The sequence below is a fragment of the Onychomys torridus genome, chromosome 3 (assembly GCF_903995425.1).
Source record: "Onychomys torridus chromosome 3, mOncTor1.1, whole genome shotgun sequence".
Lineage (NCBI taxonomy): Eukaryota > Metazoa > Chordata > Mammalia > Rodentia > Cricetidae > Onychomys > Onychomys torridus.
Window position 1 is genome coordinate 107,566,119 of NC_050445.1, and position 14,934 is coordinate 107,581,052.

The following is a 14,934-nucleotide window of genomic DNA, read 5'->3' on the forward strand; positions in this document are numbered from 1 at the left end:
CTGGGTGAAGGAAAAGTGTGAAACCCACTATGGGGTGTACCCTCTGTGAGGTGTGCCTGACTGGGATTGGTCTGTTTCTTGTTCTGACATCACATGGAGTCATTGTGAGCAATGCAAGGTCCCTGTCCATAAGAAGCATGGGCTGCAACTGGGTTTTACAGTTTGGACAGCTGTTGGCTGGTGGGTTGTGGTCTTGGATGTTGGTGGTGTGTTGGATCTGACACTGGTGATCTGCTGGGCTTGTTGGTTTGGGCTTAGGAGTTTAGGGTTCAGTAGATAGGTAGGTTTTTTGTTGCTTTTTTCACATTTGTTTACTTTTGTGTCTGTTTGTGCATATACCCCAACACACATGTGGAGGTAGAGGGCAACTTTTAGAAGTCAGTTGTCTCCTCCCACTGTGGGTTCCAGGGATGGAACTCCGGTCAGGCTTGGCGGCAGGCACCTTTACTGCCTGAGCCACCTGGGCAGCCCTGTGTAGGTTTTAGATCAAGATCTCACATAACACATGATCTCTAGTTCCACCCATTTTCTTGTGTAGGTTTTAGATCAGGATCTCACATAACACATGATCTCTAGTTCCACCCATTTTCCTGAAAATGATGGTCACTCTTCATGGCCAGGTGTGTCATTCTTGTCCTTCATTCTATTGTCTCCCTCTCTCTATGTCTGTCTGTCTGTGTGCCTCTGTCTCTGTCTGTCTGTCTCTGTGCGTGTGTGTGAGTGTGTGTGAGTGTGTGTGTGTGTGTGTGTGTGTGTGTGTGTGTGTGTGAACAATTCGTGTATGTTGCAACATCCTTATCCTTGGGTTACTTGGTGATCTCATCTTGGTCATGAAGTCTGGCCTTCTTAATGTGTCATTGAATTTGGTGTAGAGTATTAAGTGTTCTTACAAAGGATTTTCAAATATACATTTGTCCTGGAAATAGGCTTATAATTTCCCTTTTGCTTGTGTCTCTAACCAGCTCTGATGTCAGGATCATCTTTGCTGTGTAGGGTGAGCTCTTTCCATTTCTGCTTTAGGGAATGGTTAGATGTTGGTATGGTCCTTCTGTAAAAGGTCTTCAGAGCCTCAGTGAATCCATCTGCACCTGGGGTTTTCTTTGCTGGGAGATTATTTAATCACTACTTTGATCTTGTTACTTGTACTCAATATGGTGTTTTCCTCTTCTTGGTTTGATGCTGATGGGCCATGTGTGTCTAGAAGCTTAGCCTTTTCTTCCAGATTTTTCCAGTTCTCTGGAATGTTGGTTTTCAAAATATTCCTTCATGCTCTGGATGTCAGTGGTATCGTCTATAACACTGTAGCCTTTCTTGTCCCTTATTCACGTTCTCTGGGAGCTGGGTTCAGGCTTTCAGCTCAGCTCTGCTCTCAGTTAACTCTCCTTCTCTACAAGCTTTCATATTCTTTTATATCCCATTTCCTTCATTTTTGCTCTGGTTTTTTTCTTTCAGTCTACTGCTTTAGTGCTTGGCTTGTTTTGGTTTTCTGTGGCCTCAAGAAGCATCATTGAATTGTCAATTTGAGATGTGTTTATTTTAGGACTTGTTTGCTGGGCACACAGCAGGTGCGGCAGGCTGGGCAGTAAGTAGCAAGAGCATGGCCCATTCTGACTTTCTTTCTTCGTTCCTTTCTTTCTTTCTTTCACCTTTCCTTCCTTCCTTCTTTCCTTCTTTCCTTCCTTCCTTCCTTCCTTTCTTCCTTCCTTCCTTTCTCTCTCTCTCTTTCTGTCTTTCTTTCTTTCTCTCTCTTTCTTTCTTTCTTTCTGTTGTTGTTTGTTTTGTTTTTCGAGACAGGGTTTCTCTGTAGCTTTGGAGCCTGTCCTGGACTAGCTTTGTAGACCAGGCTGGCCTTGAACTCTCAGAGATCCACCTGCCTCTGCCTCTGGAGTGCTGGGATTATAGGTGTGCGCTACCACTGCCCAGCCCAGTCTGTCTTTCTAATGTGGGAATTAGAGTCACATTTCCCTCTGAGAACTGATTTCCATTATTTTAATTTTTAACCCAGCACAGTTAACTGGCACAATAATGGTGGTGTTGGATCTCAAGGTCACAGCCTCGGATGAGCCATCCCTCAGAAATAATTACAAGATCTTGAACACCATCTGCCAAAGCAGCTTTGGTGAAGTGAAGCTCGCCTGCCATCTCCTCACCCAGACCCAGGTGGCATTGAAAATCCTGCCAAGGAACTCCTCTATTGTCACATCAGAAACCGATATCATGAAATCCCTCAGCCATCCCAATGTCATCCAGCTTTATCAGGTAATCAACACCACTGTCAACACCTACCTTGTAATGGAGCATGCGAGTCGGGGAAGGCTGCTGGACTGGATCCAGGAGGATGGACATCTGCAGGAGGAGGAGGCCCGTCCAATTTTCCAGCAGATTGGGAGTGCTGTGCGTTACTGTCATTCAAAAGGTGTCGTGCATGGAGACCTGAGGCCAGAAAATATCCTGGTGGATGGTGAGGGCAACATCAAGCTCAGTGACTTTGGGCTGGGCGTGCAGGTGAGCCCTGGGCAGAAGCTGCACTCATTCTTCTGCAGCCTCCCATTTTGTGCCCCAGAGCTCCTGCAGGGAAAAGACTATGATGGACCCGCAGCTGATATGTGGAGCCTGGGAGTCCTCCTCTACTTTATGACCATGGGGTGCCTCCCTTTTCAAGCACCTACCCATCCTGGGATAAAGCAGAAGATCCTGTGTGCAAAATACTACAGCCCGTCTTATCTTTCTGCAAATGTACTAAATGTAATTGGTCAGTTACTCACCCTGGACCCCAGCAAGAGGGCTACTGTAGACTGCATCATGCACCACCCGTGGCTCACGCAAGGTGAGGTGCCTTCTCTTGAGTTTTCCGTGGAGGAGTTCCCCAGTCTCCCAAACCCCATTATTATAACCATCATGGCTGATTTGGGGTATGACCCTTATGAGGTCCTGGAATCTTTAAAAGCACAAACCTTCAATGGAACAATGGCTACGTATCTGATATTACAACACAAGAGCCCCTGGGAGAACAGCCAGGAGAACCAAGTGAAGCCTGTGCAGCCAGTTGTTACACCTTGTATGACCCCTGCCGATCTTTCCACCTTCCCTCTTCCCCTGAACCAGACAGCCAGCAAACCTGCCCTTCACACCTCCCCCTGCAAATGTCAGCTTCCCAACAATGAGAAACATTTAAGGATGGAGGGAGGCAAGAGGGCCATCTTGTCTGCTGCTCCCCAGTGCTCCCTTCTGAAGAGGACCATCTCTTATTTCAGGGCAGCCTGCCATCAAGGTGATGATGCTGCCCTTTGTACCCACTCCATGAGTAGCTATGGTGCTGAGCCAGGGAGCCATGTGGGTCCTCAGGACACACTTCCAAAAAACAACTCACTTCCCAGGGAGGAACTGTGGACCCTGACCACCAGGGATGCCCGTACAACAGAGAGCAGCTCATCCTCTGGGGATCTATCACCAGAACCAGTGTCCTTGTCCAGTGACCAGCCTGACAGTGTGATGATAGCCTGTACTCACACACACTGCTCAGGCTGGAAGAGAGTGATGAGGAGAGTGGTGAGCTGTGTAGCAAAACCGTGCTGCTGCGTGACAGTCCAGAGGAAAGTCCAGGTCTCCAGGAACAAAGAGGTACCAATCAGAGGGCGATGGCCAGACCCCCAACACCAGGAGGTGAGGCACTGAGATGTATGTGTGCACTGACCTCACCTGCACTGTGCTTTTCAACTGACATCATTATGCACCTGCGTGGGGCGTGTGGTTTAATGTGTCTATCATCTCAAGAGGACAAATCCACAGAACTTACTTATGTAGACCTTGGAGTGTATGTGGACAGCAGAGGGTAGAAACCAGGGCGGGGTGGGAGAAGAAGTGCTGGTATATGGAGACAAAGGTCAAGACCCAAGGCATCAGATCAGGCAGCTATCACATGGTGAGGAGTAAGTTCTGTGGGTCTCAAAGTCACTAAGGGATTCTCTCTCATGTTCGTCTGCTTTTAAGTGGCAAGAGGGCAGCCCTCCAGCCTTGAGGATGGTGAACCATGGGGTGAGTTCCAACTGGCAAGGACTGAGGCCACCACAGCAGCGAGCCAGGCTGGAAGTGTAGGCTGCTGTGTGCCCATGTGCACAACCCTGAGGTCTTTGGGCAGGTGTGGACACTGAGGCAGGTCTTTGAAGGTAAGCCCCAGTTAGTTATGGGAAGTATGACCCCACTCTGGCCTTTCACAGCACTCAGGGTGGGACACTGAGCTAAAAGGATGCCCAGAGCTTCCTGAGGCCAAGGTGGGCTCCTCCTGGTAGAAGGTCAGACAGCCTTTCCCTGCCTTGCCCTGCTTGTCTGTCCTTTTCACGTTTCTCCACTGGGGAAGTGGTCTTCAGTAAAGGATGAGACAGCTGTCACCTCCAGATAATTACAGGTCAGGCTAGCCCATGTGTATCAAGGTTGAGGTCACAAGAATGAGAATGCACCCAGCAGCAGCCCTGTGGGATACCTCTGTAGACCAGCCCCTGCTGTCCTGTCCACAAAAACAGAGAGTGGTGCATGTGTGTGACTCCTGGGAACCAATGTAACACAAAGCTTGGGAAACCCTCATCTGGGCACTGGCGTGTTATGTTTCTTCTCCCAGTGCTGCCCTCTGACCATCTAGCTTCCTGCTTCTATGTTTTTGATCTATTTGGATCCATTTTGATCCATCCACCAACCTGACCACATTGGAAGCTCAGCTTCCATGGCTGGTACCAACAGCTGCAGCATCTCACAGTGACCAAGCAACAGGTGTTTGGGGCTAATGCCCTACTTATGGTGGCTGTTCTGGCTCAGCATGGCTGTGGGGGACTGCTGCAAGACCTTTTTACAATGAGAAGCTGAGGGACAAGAGCCTACCCAAGGCTCTGCTGAGATCTTAGGCCTAGCCTCAAGCTATCTCCAAAATTCAGGGCACCTCCGTGGGGACAGGCTGACCTCAGATACTGGTCACCTGAGGTAGTAGAAAAAGCTCAGTATTGAAGGTGGGGCAGAGGTTGTGGACAAGCCTGAGAAGAGTGAAGACCCTGGAAGATCAGAGCCTGGAGGAGTTTGGGGTACGGCCAGCCAGTGCAGAGAAGAAAATGTTGCTGGTGGAGGCCCAGCTGTGCTTGGGAATCTGCTCCGGGTGCAGAGGAGCAGCTTGTGGAGGGAAGAGGAGGAAAGACGGATGGGCTCATCCTGGTGTGGAGTCTCCCAGCCTCCTCCAGTTCCTCCCTGAGCCACCTCCGGCCACTCTGCCTCCATCTGTGTCTTTGTATCTCACAGCCTGCTTCCTCCAGACCCGAGTGGTGTCCTCTCTTCCCATCCTGTGTGCCTGTCACTGCTCAGGGTCACAGGTAGATTTTTGTCCTTGATGTGACTGTCACACCAACAGCTCTAGTGGTAGAATATCTATGAAGGTTCTGAAAAAGTAAAGTTGCAATAAAAACTAAGCATGGCCTCAGTGAGGCTGTGGTGTTATTTGCTCTCAGGATCCTGGGAAAAGCCCAGAGAAATGTAGGTTCTGGAGAGAGGGTGCCAGTTGGAGAATAATATCTGACGTTGGTGACTTAACATCCAAGTGATCTGCTCTGACATTCCTTTCTTTGGTCCCCCTTCTGTCCCATTTTCGAGCCTCCTTCTGCTCTGGGCCCAGTGTCTTCCCACACAAGGTGTAGAGGTCATGGATGTATTACAACACTGCCAGATGAGGCTGGAGGGGGCTGGGGGTTGAGGAGGGCTTCATGCAGGTGGTTATCTCTGGTGAGTTGGATCTCCAGGGTTTGTTTTACCTTCCAGGGCCTGTGCTAAGCATACATGATGAACACAGACCGGGAACACCCATCTCCCCAGCAAAGTGGAGGGGATCCCACCCAGGCTAAGGCATAGAAAATGAGGCACACAGGAATGATATGAGTGGCCCTAGTGAATGCTTGCATTGCCTCTCAATGGCTATGTGAACCAACCATAGCTTGTGTTCGATTCCTCAGTCTTGTCTATCTTCTGCTCTTCCTCCCCAAACAGTCTCTGTAATTGTTACACTCACCCTACCCTACACTTGTGTGTGGGGAGAGGGATGGGGTGGTATGTGTAACGGGATTGATGCCAGGGTCTGGCCTATGGGAGGCATAACTCTACCCCTGTGCTGCATCCCTAGCCCTTGAGGGTTTTTTTTTTTTTTTTTTTTTTTTAATCAGAGTCTCTCTCTAGCCCAGGCTGCACTTGAACTCAAGACCTGTCTACCTGATCCCAGGGCCTCCTGATGGATTGAGGAGGTGCCAAGAATTTTAGACACACACACACCCGTGTCTGGTATAATCTGTAGCTGGAGTTTTTCTCTCTGGTTCCCGCCAAGCCCTGGCAGTCTTGTAGCCCACTTATAAAATAAACACACAGATGCTTATATTATTTAAACTGCTTGGCAAATAGCTCAGGCCTACCACTGTCTAGCTCTTACTCTTATATTCAGCCCATCTCTGTTAATCTATATGTTGGCACGTGTTCTGTGGCTTTACTGTTGCCTTTACATGAAAGGCAGCCTGGCGTGTGTCCCCGTCTCATCGTGCCCCCACCTCCACCTCCCAGCCTCTCTTCTCTGTCACGCCTATCCTATACCTATACTTCCTTTCTGGCTACTGGCTAATCAGTGTTTTATTTATCAATCAATCATAGCAACATATATTCACAACATACAAGACATCCCTAGCTACAATAATTTTGACATTGTGATAGACTTCATATACATATGTATTGGATTACATCATAGCTCCTGGGATGCCTGTGGGCCCTGGATCACACGCCAGATACACCTGTTAAGGATGATATTCCTGATGGTTATTGGTAAGTGGCAGAACTACTAAAGTTCTGGAAGTGCTGGAAGTAAGTCAACAGGGTGTGACTTTTGATCCTGGTCCCTTCCCTTTTCTCCTCTCTGCTTCCTGGCCACCTTAAGATGAGCCACTCTGCTCACCATACCTGCCACCACGATGTTCTGCTTCATCACAGGGAGCTGGAGGCCTTGGACAGAAACCTGAATCATGAACCCTGGTGTGACTGTGGGGACTTTGCAAAGATTGACTGTGGATGTACATCCAGAGACAGTGAGGCACCCAGATGCTCCCCATGAAAGGAGAAGGATCTAGCAGAGATAGGGCTCCTGAGTCGGACAGGTTGTGAGCTGTCCTTGCTCAACAGTCATGGGCCCAAAGCCACATCTCTGTGCCAGTAAATGAAAGGGTGGCTGGAGCCCATCAGGTCACAGGGACTCAGGGCACATGTGACTCCTTACAGTTGACCACAGCTTGGGACAGACTGGAAGCCACATCATTCTAATAACATCCAGGCCACGAGTGTGGACAAGCACTCATGTAGAATCTCATCGAAACAGTGGCTTCGTGTTCCAGGACCTTCCTGACCCTTTCGGCTGCGTCCTGAGATGAACAGGAACATGTGATATACAAAAGACGGAGCACAGAGATGTGTGGACTACCCACACCACACCTGTAAGGACTGCCCACCCAGGGTGAACTCAAGTTGGTCTGGTATCCCATGGGCCTGCTCCCCACAGGCAGGACAGCTCCTCCCCTCCTGCCCGACAGTAGAAATAGCCGCTGCAGGGCACGGTTGTGGCGATCAGGGAGCTCTTATCGGCACTCACACGGTGACTGGCATTGTTTTCCATTTTAGTACACTCCCATAGTCATCTCAGAACAGCACCTGTAGTAAAGGTGCCCTAAGCCCTATGAGAAAAGGGAAGAGCTGATGATGAATCTGCGGATAGCCTCGGGATTAGAAACAAGCAGCAAGGGCTAGACCTGCCAGCGTATTTGAGTCCCACCACGTGCTACTGTTAAGGAAACCGAAGACCCAGAACCAAGCCTCCTGAACCGGAAGGAAGATAAACACGGGGAACCTGTTTCTGAAGCCTAGTGAGGGCTGCTTCTGCCACGGCAGAAACATGCCTGCGAGCTTTCCCTTTTCGTTTGATATCTATTACCATGATGTGAGGTGCTTGGAAGTTACTTTTCACATACATGCATTTGTAGGCCGTTTCCCTTCTCCAGATCTTGAGCGGACTTCGGTGACGCTTTCCTGGGGGCAGAGCGGAGGGAAGGATCTGAAAGGAAGGGGGGCGGCTCCGAAGGCGTTGCTCAGGGACCATGGCCTGGCAGGGACGCAGCCTGGTGACGCCACGACTCGCGCCTCTGGTTGACGTCAAGGGGCTGCGCCGCCGTCGCTCTTGCCAGACCCATCGCTCTCACCCCTGTGCGTGCGCCTCCCTTGCCATAAGGGGTACTTCTACCCAGGCGCCCTAGAGAGAGGTTCGCGTCTGGCTCAGGTGTCTCTGGTTCCAGGAGTTGGTGCTACGGGGCCTCTTGCAGAGTCTGAGGGCGGAGACTGAGGGCTGGAGGGTCGTCAGAGGTTGGGCGCCCTGGGAGGGCGCGTTTGGAGAGCGGTGGAGCAGGACACTACAGAACCTTGTGCTAACTGAACATGACAGGATTAATGTCGAGAATATACAGAGACCCATAAAATGAATAACTAGAAGCCAAGTGATGGGCTACAGAGTTGAGAATACAGTTTTCAAGAGGTGGGATTCAAATGCCCAGTAAACACGGTAAAAAATTATTGACCAGTAACTATTAGAGAGATGGGAATTAAGTTGAGAATTTGGCTCAGCCCAGGCAGAATAAGCATGTTAAGTGGTCTTGGCCCGTGTTCAAGAAAGAACCCGAGGATGTGGAAGATGACTCGGGCTTCTTAAGATAGCAATGCCCCAGTCTATTGGTTTTTCTCATCTTTGGAGCAAAGAACCACATAGTAAATGCCTGAGAAACACTGGAAGGGATTTTTACCACCACTTGCATCATCTGCCCCATTGTTTCCCAGTCATGGCTGGGTGTGTCTCCATTGCTGGGCTCTTTTAGTGCCTAAGCTGTGTGCATTAAAAATTACCAGGCGTTATAGAAAGTACTGGCAATTACTATTTCCTCTTGTGTCAAGTGCATTGTAAAACTTCTACAGTCGTTGGTGAATTCAAGTGGAAGGATAATGTACTAGTGAAGAATTCTAGCCCTCCTCAGCACTGAGTCTCAATGGACTGAACAGACTCATAGACACATTATTTCAGGGGTATTGTTTTTTTTTTTTTTTTTTTTTTTTTTTTTTTTTTTTGTGTGTGTGTGTGTGTGTGTGTGTGTGTGTGTGTGTTACTGAAGACACATTCTACTGTATCAGCCAAGCAAATATGGATGGGTGTGAACTCAAAAACAGATTAATTGGTTTTACATTTATGATACATCTTTTAGTTTGTTTTAGAGCTAATGCCTCATGTTCTCCTCCTTCCTCTCCGCCCCCCCCAGCCTCAGTTTACTCAGGAGATCTCATCTATTTCCCCTTCCCAAGGCAATCCGTGTGTCCCTCTTAGGGTCCTCCTTGTTACATAGTTTCTCTAGGGCTGTGGATTGTAGCCTGGTTAACCTTTGCTTTACATCTACTATCCACTTATGAGTGAGTACATACTATGTTTGTCTTTCTGGGTCTGGGTTACCTCACTCAGGATGATTTTTTTTTTCCTAGTTCCATCCATTTGCCTGCAAATTTCATGTTGTCATTTTTTTTTAAAACCACTAATTAATACTCTATTGTGTAAATGTACCACATTTTCTTCATCAGTTCTTCAGTTGAGGAGCACCTGGGTTATTTCCAGGTTCTGGCTATTATGAATAATGCTGCTATGAACATAGTTGAGCAAATGGTCGAGATAGGGGAGAGAGAGGGAGAGCCTCGAAAAGAGATATCTTGATAGACAGGGGCATTATGGTGTTAGGGAGAAACCTGGTGCCAGGGAAAATCCCAGGAATCCACAAGGAGTCCAGCTAAGACTCCTAGCAATAGTGGAAAGGGTGCCTGAACCAGCCTTCTGTAATAAGAGTGGTGACTACCCTAATTGTCATCTTAGAACCATCATCCAGTAACTGATGGAAGCAAATGCAGAGACCCAAAGCCAAGCCTTAGGCTGAGCTCTGGGAGTCCTGTTGAAGAGAGGGAGGAAGGATTGTAGGATCCAGGAGGAGGTGTGTGTGTCAAGATCATGATGAGGAAATCCTCAGAGACAACTGACCTGAGCTTATGGGAGCTCACTGACCCTAGACTGACAGATAGGGAGCCTGCATGGGACCGACCTAGGCTCCCTGCATGTGGGTGACAGTTGTGTAGCTTGGTCTGTTTGTGGGGCCCCTAGTAGTGGGACCAGGATCTGTCCCTGGTGCATGAGCTAGCTTTTTGGAACCTATTCCCTATGGTGGGATGCCTTGCTCAGCCTTGATGCAGGGGGAGGCAGCTTAGTCCTCCTTCAACTTAACTTAACAAAGCCATGCTTTGTTGACTTCCATGGGAGGACTTATCCTTTCTGAGGAGTGAATGAGGGGGCTAGAAAGGAGGTGGGGAGGAGAGAACAGGAGGAGAGGAGAAAGGTGGGTATGTAAAATACATTTTAAAAATTTAATAATAAAGAGAAAAAAGAGCTAATGCCATTCACTTGTAATTTTGATAGTAAACTTTGGATAAGAATTTTCCCTGAATAAACACCGGCATATGCTTTGTGGTTGAATGTCCACCATGAGAGCAGGTATTCATCATGAACTCCACTTCCTTCTCAAGCATCTAATATTGTTAAAAATTCCTCAAGATCTTTAAGATACTTATATCAACAACTGTCCTATTTTATCTCTTAAGATAAAAGAGGGAAGCAATGTATTTAATTACTGTGAAATTAAGACATGACTTCCCTGATAACATGTATATGAACACATAGTATTTCAAATTAGTAATAATAAGCAAAAACAAGATCCACATATGTAGAAGATACATGACACTGGGTGTGTATCCTGGAAAGAAGAAAAATCTGGTGTCAGTAATTTAACTTTCACCTGAGTAAATTAGAAAACAAACAGTGAATTCATTGAAAGAAACAGAAGACAATCATTTAAAAGACAAAAATAGAATATCAACAGGGGAAAAGAAATCAATGGGTATCAATTCTAGTTTTCTAGAAGGACTCAACTATTATTTACCTAACCAGAAATGAAAGAGGAATTACCACTGTTGATAACATGAATGTTCTAGGAATATGAAAAGGAGCACAGAGAAGTTTTCTACGGGTGTTAAAGGCTTAGATGAAGCTGATTAATCCCTTCAGAGACAAAAACTCCCAGAGGAGAAATAGAGACTATAGTGGAATCCTATCACTGAAAAAAAAAAAAATGAGTGAATGAATAATGAAACAAAAACAAAAAACCAAAACTGTCACCGGATAGTTTCTCTGATGGATTCTACCAAACATTTAAAGAAGTAGTACTGTTGGTTTGTTACAAACGTTTCCAGAAAATAGAAGCAGAGAGAAACCCGATTCATTTTGAGGAAGAATCACCCTGACAATGAAACTGGAGAAGACATTACAAGGGGAAAGTATAGAACACAATGGATGCAGAAGGCTTCAGTAAATATTAGCAAGGTGGATCAGCAGTTTGTCAATGGAGTCCACACATTGTGCAAGTGTGTGTCTCCCCAGGTGTTGAAGCTGACTGGAAGGTGAAGATCACTGAGTAGAGTCCATCGCAGCAGCTCAAAGAAAAGGCATACAACTATATCAACTGACGCAGAAAAAGCACTTGACAAAATCCATGACCCGTTTATGATGAAACAAGTGAAAGAGGAAAACTACCTTAGCCTGATAAAAAAACAGTTAGGAAACTACAGATAGCCAATGCCACGGTTAACAGTGGGCATCAAGTATCTTCTCTGAAGATCATGAACATGGTAAGTTGTCCCTCTTACACACCTTATTTAGCAACAATCTAGAATCTTGTCTAGTGCAATAGCTAACTTCCTGTCTTCTTCCTTCCTTGTTTCTTTCATTGTTATGGAGATTAGAGGACAACTTGTAAGAATCACTTCAACCATTTCTTGGGATAAAATCCAGGACATCAGGCTTTACCTGTTGGGCCATCTCATTGGCTCTGTAATAACATTAAAATAGGAGAAACACTAAAAGGAAATGAAAGGAATGCAAGTGGGAAAAGAAGAGATGAAACTTCCTGTTTGCAAGTAACTTTTTCATGAAGAGAACCCCAAATAATTAATAAACCTCTTGCCAGTTAGAGCCAATTAAAGCTTAGCATCAAGGCCAACAGAGAAAAGTCAGATGCTTCTCTACACTTCAGCTGAACACTGGAAATGGAAGTGCCAACTGAAAAACCATCTATATCAGCACAAAGACACACTTAGGTTCAGCTCCAAGAAACACATGCACAGTGCCAGTCTGAAGACATATGCAACATACTGATGGAAAGAAGTTCAAGTTCATGTGATATCACTTCTCCAATGTGGTCATTCCAAAGCTCACATGGAAATGCAAAAGATCTGCTGCAGTCAGTCTCAATTCAGAGAAGAGGTTCAGATAGGATCATTCTGGGCTCCAGTCCTACTGTAATTCACAGTAACTACTGGCACCATATATTGGAGAGAGAACAGGATGTTGCATGAATCCTAAATTGTCTTATAATAAAAACCCAGAGCCAGATACCAGAGTGAAAGCTGAAAGATCAGAGAAGCAGAGCAAATCACAGCTACCACCTCTTACCTTACCAACTCCTCAGCCTGACATAGCCTCTGCAAGACAGCAAATTCCTGTCTCCTATCACCTTATATTCCTTTATCTGTCCAGCCATCACTTCCTGTCTCAACCTTCCTGGTGCTGGGATTAAAGGTGTGTGATCTCAAGTGCCGGAATTAAAAGTGTGTGTCACCACTGCCTGGTGCTGTTTCTTTTTTAGACTGGATTAATCTCATGTAGCTCAGCATGGCCTTGAATTTATGAAGATCCAGACGGATCTCTGCCTCTGCCTTCTGAGTGCTAGGGTTAAAGGTGTGTGATACCTGACCTCTGTGGCTAACTCTGTGGTTGGCTCTGTCCTCTGATCTTCAGGAAAGCTTAATTTCTTAGATTATAAATATATCACCATAACAGGGAGTCAGTGGGTCAGGACAGGAGCCCAGAAAGTGACCTAGACAAGTCCAATAGTGCTGTGAAATAATCTGTTTTGTATACTGTAAATATGATTTACTCCTATTGGTTAATTAAAGAGCTGACTGGCCAATGGCTAGGAGGATTTTCTGGGCAGAGAGAACACTGGGAAGAAGGATGGAGTCTCAGGAGTCTCCAGCTAAATGCAAAATGAGCAGCATGGGAAGTACATAGGTGAGGTAAATGAGCCTTGGAGCAACACATAGATTAATAGAAATGGGTTGATTTAAGTTATAAAAGCTAGCTAAAAATAAGCCTAAGCTGTCAGTAGAGCATTTATAATTAATAATAAGTCTCTGTGTGGTTTGGGGAGTGAGTGGTCCAGATGAAAAACTCAGCCTACAAATGGTATTCCAATGTGGGGCAACATATAGATCCACATAAAACATGAGAAAGCTTTTAAAAAAGGTTCTAAAAACACAAAAATGGAACCAAACATGGCTTCCTAGTATCTGCCTTCTCTCAGGTAGGCTCAGTGCTAGTAACAAACAGAGGAATGACTTTTTCTATTCTTTTTCTGGGGTGGGGGGGGGGGTGTTGAGACAGGATTTATCTGTGTAGCTTTACGCCTTTCCTGGATCTCGCTCTGTAGGCCAGGCTGGCCTCAAACTCACAAAGATCCACCTGGCTCTGCCTCCTGAGTGCTGGGATTAGAGGCATGTGCCACCACCGCCCGGCAAGAGGTGTGACTCTTTTAAGTGGCCCTGCTACTGAACACTTATATGGGGTTTATGAACAGTAGGTGGTATCCTACTTGGTCGAAGCATGGACCCAAAAACTTCCCAAAATTGGGGTGGTAAATATGGTTCTTGGTACCTCCACCATGAGGCTAAGCTCTCAGAACCAAGGGGGAAGGAGCCAGCTACCAGCACATTATGTGCTAAGTTGCAAGTTTTGCTCATACAGACAAAAAAAAAAGATTACAGATACACAGTAAAGACAGATCCAAACAAAAGAAACTTCTAAACAGGTTACAGTGTGTTTAATACAGTCATAGAATAAAAAAAGTTTAAAAATAATAAAGTAATGTTCCTAGATAAGGAAATGGAAAATTTGTGTAAATGAACAGGAACTATAGATGCAAGCATAACTAACAGAATGCAAGAGATGGAAGAGAGAATCTCTGGTATTGAAGATATGATAGAGGAAATAGATTCATCAGTCAAATAAAACGTTAAAGCCAACAAAGTCATAACATAAAACTTCCAGAAAATCTGGGATACCATGAAAATATCAAACCTAAGAATAATAGGGATAGAAGAAGGAGAAGAATCCCAGCTCAAAGGCATAGGATATATATATAGAATATATAAATATATTCAACAAAATCATAGAAAACTTTCCCAACCTAAAGGAGGAAATGCCTATGAAGATACAAGAAGCTTACAGAACACCAAATAGACTGAATCCTCCCATCCAAAGTCCCTTTACCACATAACAATCAAACCACTAAACATACAGAATAAAAAAAGAATATTAAGAGCTACAAAGGAAAAAGGCCAAGTAATATATAAAGGCAGATCCATCAGAATAACACTCAACTTCTCAATGGAGACTCTGGAAGCCAGAGGAGGTCCTGGACAGACATTATACAGACACTAAGAGACCACAGATGCCAGCCCAGACTACTATACCCAGCAAAACTTTCAATCACCATAGATGGACTAAACAAGATATTCCATGACAAAACAAGATTTAAACAATACCTATCCACAAATCTAGTCCTACAGAAAGCATTAGAAGGAAAACTCCAGGCTGGAGAGATGGCTCAGAGGTTAAGAGCATTGGCTGTTCTTCCAGAGGTCCTGAGTTCAATTTCCAGCAACCACATGGTGGCTCCCAACCATCTGTAA

The 14,934-nt window shown here is 45.9% G+C and overlaps 1 protein-coding gene across 1 annotated transcript; it reads left to right on the plus strand.

Annotated features, from left to right (window-relative positions):
• Positions 1–2,025: 2,025 nt before the first annotated feature.
• LOC118580098 (sperm motility kinase X-like) lies at positions 2,026–3,304 on the plus strand. The gene is made up of 2 exons (XM_036181896.1): positions 2,026–3,145; positions 3,255–3,304. The coding sequence occupies exons 1-2, from the start codon at positions 2,026–2,028 to the stop codon at positions 3,302–3,304; spliced, it is 1,170 nt and encodes a 389-aa protein (XP_036037789.1).
• Positions 3,305–14,934: the final 11,630 nt, after the last annotated feature.

What these genes read in the sequence shown, in the direction of transcription:
- LOC118580098 (XM_036181896.1), top strand. Translation starts at nt 2,026, where the DNA reads ATGGTGGTGTTGGATCTCAAGGTCACAGCCTCGGATGAGCCATCCCTC. An exon ending in TCACACCTCCCCCTGCAAAT is followed by an intron (nt 3,146 to 3,254) that starts GTCAGCTTCCCA and finishes CTCTTATTTCAG; the next exon opens with GGCAGCCTGCCATCAAGGTG.